Source organism: Gopherus flavomarginatus, chromosome 2, assembly GCF_025201925.1.
Source record: "Gopherus flavomarginatus isolate rGopFla2 chromosome 2, rGopFla2.mat.asm, whole genome shotgun sequence".
Classification (NCBI taxonomy): domain Eukaryota; kingdom Metazoa; phylum Chordata; order Testudines; family Testudinidae; genus Gopherus; species Gopherus flavomarginatus.
In genome coordinates this window covers 299,617,781-299,625,870 of record NC_066618.1, presented here as the reverse complement: position 1 = coordinate 299,625,870, position 8,090 = coordinate 299,617,781, and the positions used below count along the sequence as shown (strand labels likewise).

The window sequence follows — 8,090 nt, the reverse complement described above, 5'->3', positions numbered from 1 at the left end:
GACACTTGACCCTGTTGTGTGTGTTCGGCTGGGGGAGCAGCAGAGACTCAATCAGCTGCTTGGGAGAGAAGGCTCTTAGACCAGGCTGCCCATTGGGTGGGACCCTCAGCGCCCAGCAATGAACTGCCAGCATCTCACTGCCGGAGGATTCTACCATTCCACTTTTGCCTTCTTGACTGATTCTGCGGCAGCTACACTGGGAATGACCAGACGGCCTCTGCCCTTGACTGAGGGGAGTCAGAGCCGCAGAAGGTCCTGTCCCTGAAGGAACCGCCCAAGGGCCTTTCTCTACAGACACGGGGGGAAGAGGAGGAGTATTTTTTGGTCAAAAGCCATGAAGAAACCCTGCAATGGAACGGGGACAAAAGCTAATTGTTGTGCAACGAAAGGGCGACAGACAATGGCTCTAAAGATAAATAGCATCTGGATTTAAAACTCTGTCATTAGCGATTTTTACTATGTATCTCTCTCTCTCTCTCTTTATATCTCTCTATATAATCTGACTGGCCTGGGATGCGCCGTAACATTCCAGCTTTACAGGAATGCACTAAATAAAAGTAATCTCTCCCTCTCCATCGCTCTCGCTCCTGTTGCTGGAGCTACTCTAGACGATGCTTCTAGAATCTTGCCCTCCCTGCGCTGCAGGGGGGACGGATTAGATGGTGTGCGAGGACCCTTCCATTTGTAAGTTCTCCTGGTGAAAGAGGGGACATAGGGCTCCACTTACACCCAGAAACCCCAGCTGGGGTGTCGGGCTGACCTCGACCAGCCTCATCTCCGTTAGCCCTGTACATCCTGACTGCAATCTCCAGAGGATGAGCAGGCATCTCTAGGGGAGTCCATACAAGAGCTGGTTTTCTGCTGATCGAGGGTCCAATCCTGAGACGGGCCGAGGGTCCTAACCTCCTACTGACATCATGGGAGCTGAGGGCCCTTGACAGCTCACAGGGCCAGGCCCATGAGCAGCAGAGTTGCTGGGTCCTGAAAGGAGCTTGCCCAGCCAGATGGGAGCTCCCCCATTTTTGCTTTTGGATCCAGTACAGGCACTGATTAAGCACGACTCACACTGCAGCCTAGGGGGTGCTGCCTGCGTCACCAGGCCACTGGAAGAGGGCAGAAGGAATGAGCACCAGCCAAATGACTGTCCCTCCCGGGGCGAGAAAGCAGCTCTCCTAATGCCCTTCTCCTGGAGCCTGCAGTGGGCAACGTCAAAAGCCGATTCATTGCTCACTCTGGCTCTAAGACCAGGCTGCTGCAACAGGGAGAAACCCTGACACACAAGCCTTCCCCGGTGCTGGTGCTGCCACTGCACCCCCTGCTGACAGCTCCTGCTCCTGCAGCAAGAGTCTGGGGCCCGCTGCATCCTGCGACATCTTTGGGGACACATTCTCTCCTTTGGGGACTTGCAGGAGTGCTAGGGGAAACAGCCATAGTCACAGGTCAAATGAACGGCCTGTGGGGCCGACCCTGCTCTCTCACCCTGCCCTGGCCCTTGGGGTTAATGCCACTGGGGACAGGAGAGTCACAGACCAGGTCAGAAAGCCCCCCAGCCTCCCTCAAGGATCAGGACCTCTGTGGGGAGAACCATGACTCTCGGAGGGGAATTTCCCCAGCTGAAGCCATCAGATGACTTGTTAACAGGAAAGTAAGTGAGAAGGACCCTTTGCCTCCCCCCTTTGGTCTGTTGCAGCAGCTGGAGCTTATCTGAATGGCTACCTGGTTACAGCCCTTAGAAGTATTTACAAGCAGCCAGAGTCACAGAGGGTTTGTCTACATGCAGTCAGACAATCGCTGACTGGCTGGGGGGCTCGGGCTAAGGGGAAGGGGCTGTTTAACTGTGATGTAAATGTTCATGCCCAGGCTCTGGGACCCTCCCGCCTTGCAGGGTCCCAGAGCTCAGGCTTCAGCCCAGCCTGGATGTCTACACCGCAGTGAAAAAGCCCCTTAGCTCAAGGCCCGCAAGCCCGAGGCAGCTGGCCTCAGGCCAGCTGTAGGTTTTGAATTGCCATGTGGACATAGGGAACAGGCCAGACATGGCAGGCCGGGGGCATAACTGACCAGAGGCTCCCCAGGATACGGATCGGTCACACAGCTGAGAGGGTTTGTCCAGGCCCAGCCCAGTGAAATCCACTTCCCATTCCAAGTCCTGGGGGGCGGAAATGGCTGAGCACAAAATGAAAGTGCTGCTAGCACTGCCCCAGCACCATACGGGGAATGACCAAGTCGCTCCAGCAAGCAGCACCCTGGGAGCCGGGGTGGGGGCACTACCGCTTGGGATGACCCTGCACTCCTCACTCCCGGGAACATCCCACTGGCGTCCAGGGAACAACTCACTGGGACTTGCAGGGACACACCTGAAAGCTCCTGTTGAACTGGGTCCAGCACCCCTGGGTTTCATCCGGCATGGTGCAGGGAGCTTTCAGCTCCCTTCCTCTCTGGCGGGGGCCAGTGCTGCTCAGCGCTGCCTGGGATCAGGCAAATGGCTGGAACACATCAGCTGGCAATGCCTCCACGGGGGCGGCAAGAATAACTGTTTGGGTAGGAAGGGATGAAATCTCACTGTCAGACTGGACAAGAGAAGCCCAGGCCAGAGACCCCAGCTGAGATCGGAGGGGCCGCAAGGAACCAAGGAAGGTTGGAGACATGAGAGGGGTTAGTTAATCCGTCCCACACAGCATTTGGTACCCAGAGGCAGAACAGACTGTTCTCCACGGGGGTCTGGGACCTCACCGAGAGATCGAGGCCGAAAGCACCAGCCACTGCAGGGTTGCCAGGCTCACCGCTGGGCTGCTCAGGCTCCTCATGGCACCTTGTGTCTCAATCCTTTCCCGGCAGGTGTGTGGGCAGGGAGGGCGTTTGCTGCTGGGGCTGGCTCTCGCTGTTTCTCTCAGGCAGCTGAAGGCACTTGCTCTTTATAGCTGCACGAAGGGAATCACGTCACGACTGGGATCCAACTCGGCTCACCTCTCCCTGCCATCATCCAGGACTCTGTGGGGTTCATGTGTATGGGGTTGGACCCCATCCCTCCCCAGCAGGTTCCCTGATGCCCATCATCTCTCTGAGGAACAGGTTCGCTGGGATGGCTGGGCTGTCTCTTTCCCTTTCTCCGAGAGAGGCTGGATGGAGGGACTGGTGGGAAGTTGTGAAAACACCAAGGGGTTAATCTCTTATCAGCCCAGCTGCTGGCGAGTTCCCAGGGACTCCCTTCCTCAAGGAGGCTCTAGGGAAGTAACTAACCAGACACTCAAATCTGCCAGCCAGGGAGCAGTGTGACATGAGGCCCCTCCTTCAGGCTGGAAGAACTGCCGGCCTTTGGGCACAGCCTCCGTCGCAGACTGTGGAACTCCTTGCCACAGGAGGGCCAGCCCAAGCCTGAGCGTGTTTGACATTCCATGAGAAGCCTTCTCTGATGATGCGATGCACCCTTCTTCGTGGCCAGGTGACAAGGAGGAGGAGAGAGAAGGAAAGAAAGATTTCTCTTACCAGTGAATGAATCCTGGAGAACGACAAGTGAAGGCCCAGTGGGCAATTTTAGCGCTACGCTGTTGTGTGTTCTTGGCACTTAGTCATGCAGTGATAGCCCATGAGAAATACCCGAGAGGACAGACGGCTGGATCTGACTTCTTGCTTCTGTTGCCTGACCCTGTTCCAGCCCAGCCTGTCTCTAACAGTACCGGTTGCTCCGTCCTTGGCAGTAGGAAGGAAAATGTCCCAGAGAGGGGGATGTTCCCAGCGTGGTAGGGATGGCGGGACAATCCCAGATGGATTTTCCTGCCTGACCATGTGTGACTGCCCCACCAGTGCTGTGCACTGCCTCCACACAGCAGTTTCGGTCCCAGAGAGCAGCACGTTGTTCCGGTGGGGACGGGAGCCACAGAAGGCAGGCCAGAGGCCCCGGACGCACCCCAGTGCTGTGGGATGCACAGTGGGTATGCACTGCACTCTGCTCCTCGCACCCAGGGCTTTGGCATAAACCTGACATGCAAAGTATTAGACACTCAGCCAGACTCTCTGGGGTGCTACAGAAACCCCTCGAATGGGGGGATGGGGCTTTCCACCCAGGACCCTTTGCAGTTTTCTCTCCTGGTGAGCCACAAGGATGTTCTGGAGTGTGGCTGAGGACACTGCACCGCTGGCATGTCGGTGAGCTCACTGCTGCCTAGAGCGCCTGCTGCTGGGGTACCCAGCCATTGCACACGGCCCCGGGCTGAGCAGCACCGAGGACCCCGCTGCCTGCCACAGACTGATGGCAGTGTGAGATAAAAACAAGGTCTCAGCGAGGCAGGAGGGGCCTGTGGGCTCAGGTCCCCGGAGCAAGCAGACTTGGGCTGTCCATGCTCAGGCTGTCCGGGGTGAGATGGGGGAACCATCACAGCTGAATCCTGAACCAAGCTGATTGGGAAACAGAGGCAGTGTGGGAGACATGTTACTGGCTGGGTCTCCCAGGAGTTAGAGGTCCCTTGGCACAGTGAAGTGAAATCCTCGTGGCTGGCAGAAGGAATGCAGGTCGGTCTCTCTCACACACACACTCTGTCTTGCTGCTGCCAAGAGTTTGATTCCCAGCATTAACGGGAATCACCAGGCAAACAGAGGTCAGACAGAAAGAACAGTTCCTCCGCTGAGACCCCAAGGAAACAGGGCTGCAGGTTAAAGAGCAGAGCTGAGAGAGGAGCTGGGGAGAAGAGAGTTAACATGGAGAAAGGTGGTAGGGCACAGAGTCCCTGCCTGAGCACCAGCAGCCAAGAGGTTAACTCTCCTGCAGGGGGTGGGGGGCACAAGCCAGGAGCTCAGGGTTAAACTGGGGAGCTCTATAAAAACAGGGATATGGGGCAGGGCACTGCAGATCCTAAGGGGCACAGCCCAGTGCCACCACCGGGCTGCTCAGGGGCTGGTTTGGTTGTGTCCTGAGCTGGACTCCATTTTAATACATGCAAAGCCTGAAGGCCAACAGGCCCTTAGGAAGGAACCGGCCTCAGGTCAAGGTGGATAGAGCTGGATAGCTGCTACAGCGCGGGCCCGGGGGTGGCAGCTGAGCAAGGGGCCAACTGCAGAAGGCACCGGAGTGTGGAGATGCTGGGGCCCAGCACCAGGCTCAGGTGGGCATTTCAGACTCGCCAGGCAGCTCAACAAGAAGGGATTTTGCCCCGTCAGATGGGGAGGCGGAGACGCCACAGCTACTTTTAGAGACCCAAGTCCAGCCTGCATCGGTCCTGACTGTCCCAAGGAGAGCCCCTCGAGAGGCTGGACTGTAACCACTTCCCACCAGCCTCCCAGCTCCCATAGAGCAACGGCAGCCGGCAGCCTTGGAGACCCTGAGGGCAAGGAAGAGAGAAAACATGGCACTGCTGATGGTGTCAGCTCCGCCATGGGTCCCAGAGCCCTCTGAGCCGGTGATCTAGAAGCCCATGATGCCTCGCTGGGGCTGATGCCAAGGGCCATCCAGAACGTATTGCCAGGTGGGATTTTCACAAGCTTGACCCAAACTTTCATTCTCTGACAGCAGGAGAGAATCCCTTGGTCTCTCTCTGCCTTCAGGAGCCAGCACCTCCACCAGGAGTGCTTTAAAGGCCTTGCTCTTTGCCATGGTCCAGCACGGCCGCCTCCTTGCCCTGGCCGATGCTGCAGAATCCAGCCATGACAGAAAGAAGCCCCAACATGGCCCAGTCAGGATATTGCTACAGTGGAAGGGTTTGGCACACCGGGTGCTGCTGTGACACCTACTCCCGACAGCACGTCTCTTCCATTGGCGTCCTGCTCAAAACATCTCTCCTCCACAGGGCTGAGCTGATGGAGCTGGGGCGCAGCGAGCCGGGGTCTGACCTGCTGCACGCAGCGCCTGCCAGCGCCAGTCTTGTCTGGGTTGATAAACTGAGCAGATGTTGTCTTGGAAATCAGCGATGGAGTTATTGCTGATACAGGGCCCTAGTGGTGCATGGGCCACGTGGGCAAAATACCCAGGAAGTGAACTAGCCGTACCCAAACACAGGATGGTCATTCTTCTGTCCCCAGCTGACTGTTAAATCCACCGTCTGCAGGTGGATCCGATGGGACACGCACCCTCTGCCTGCTCGGGCTAAGCACTGTCACCCTCTCTAGGGCAGACGGAGATGGCTCACTGCTGAGAGGAATCAGGAAAAGCCGGGGACAATCCTCTTCTAGAGATGGCATGGAACCAGCTCGGGTGGTGGGTTTGCTGAGACGTAGCCGAACCCTGTGCCAGCTGAGCCTGCCACAGCCCAAATGGGAAATGAAGCCCAGCCCCTCCTGGCCATCCTGCTCTGGAACGGGGGCCCAGGCAGCACAGGGGAGCGTGACTCGAACACCAGGACAAAACAGCTGCAGTCATAGCTTTCTGCCCTGCCTGAGCCTCCCCGCGTAGGGTTACGTTCAAGGCGCAGAGATCCTGTCTAGAAAGGGCTGGTAGGTCTCAGGGTTTGAGACTCAAGCAGCTGATGAAGAGGAGGAAAGGAAGGGGAAGTGACATCACCGGCTGCAGACGGCTCTGGGTCACGGAGATGCCTCACCACGAGCGTTGCCCTGAGAACTTGGAGTTGGTTTTGGCCCCCTCCTCCTGCCATAAAGGGGTCCCTCTTCTCACTGGGGGGCTGGGCTGATGGGGCCTGCATGGGACTTAGACCCCTCCTACCAGACAGATCCATACCCTATTCCACATGAATGTTCCCGCCAGACATCCCCTAGCTCCCAGGCTGGGTGAGACTGCTGCAAATACCCCCCCTGCCTGGAGACTGCCCTATTGCCCTCCCAGCCAGCACTGGCCCCAGGGCAGGTGCACTGGGGGGGCTTGGTGATGCTTGCTGGCTTATTCTGATCTCCCCCTCCATCCACGCTGCCATCTTAAACGCCCACCTCCCCTAGGAAGCACGTGGCAGCTGCAGTCAGTGCTGGGAGTGGCTCTCCTGGCGCCTGTCTGTCAGACACAGCACTCGTTAAAGCACAGTGGCAAGGCCTGGCATCCCACATCCCCATAGCGGCTGCAGGCCCAGGACACCGGGCAGGACTCCCGAGCCTCACCTGCAGGTAGTCGCCATGCCAGGCTAACCCTGCAGGCTGCCCCCCGGCGGCTTGGCTGGGGGGACGGGCAGCGACAGCTCCGGAGGTCTGGTTCAGGGGTGGGCGGCTGTCATTTGGCCAGTAGCCCTGGCGAGATCCTGTCTGACACTAGAGGGCAAAGGGTGAGGAGAGATGCTAGAGCGAGAGAGGCAGGACTAGGCCGGGTTGTAATGGCGCTGGGGACATGGTGTGATGGGGACGAGAGGCTCTGCCCAGGGCTGCCCAGTGCCTTCCCTTTGTGGTGTCTGGCTGATTGACCTGGGCTTCAAGGGGGGTTGGGTGGGTTGTGGTCGTCGTCAGCATTGGTTTTAGCTCCTGCCCCTGCTCGCTGCTATAGGACCCCCTCCATGAAGCTGGTGTCCAGGTGCTGGATCAGCACCCGGATGAAGGACATTTCCTTCCTGGTGTTCTCGAAGATGATCCGCGGGTCGTCGGACTGGCAGCGCAGGCAGTTGGGGGCCATCACCATGGCCAGGTTATTGACGTCCATCTTGGTGACCGCCACATTAGCCGGCTGCACGAACACCTGGGGAAGGGAGAGAGGTTACAGCTTGTGGGGAAATGCTGCATCACCACCGGCTCCTCAGACAGCTCTGGGGCCAGCTCAGAATTACCTTCTGTGCTATTAGAACCACCCAGGTGTCTGCCAGTCTTACAGACCTGGTCTGCTGACCACCCCTCTGCTGGCCCAGTTTTGGATCTCTGCTCCTGAATGCCACCTGTTACTATCTGTGTGTCACAGCAGCCCCTAGGGGCCATGGCTGAGATCAGGGCCTCAAGTGCCAGGTGCTGCACAGCCCCTGCCTGAGATCAGGGCTCCATTTTGCCAGGGGCTGCCCAAACTCTGACTGAGTTCAGCACCCACACCGTGCTGGGGCAGCCCAGACCCATGGACTGAGGCTGAAGCTCCTGTGGTGCTGGGGGACTGCACACCCACAAAGAGAGACAGTTACCCGGTAAGATCCATCAAGGGGTCCCTAGCACTAGAGAGAAGCGAGATATTAACTGTTGGTTGTGAC

The 8,090-nt window shown here is 58.0% G+C and overlaps 1 protein-coding gene across 2 annotated transcripts in view; it reads right to left on the bottom strand.

The window, feature by feature from the left end:
• Positions 1 to 7,243: 7,243 nt before the first annotated feature.
• Positions 7,244 to 8,090, bottom strand: part of ARHGAP39 (Rho GTPase activating protein 39) — a 423,196-nt gene continuing 422,349 nt past the window's right edge. For both annotated transcript variants that reach the window (XM_050940675.1, XM_050940676.1), the window contains one exon: positions 7,244 to 7,597. In XM_050940675.1, coding sequence (XP_050796632.1) covers positions 7,403 to 7,597 — 195 coding nt within the window. In that variant the 3' untranslated portion in view covers positions 7,244 to 7,402. The remainder of the gene's footprint in view (positions 7,598 to 8,090) is intronic.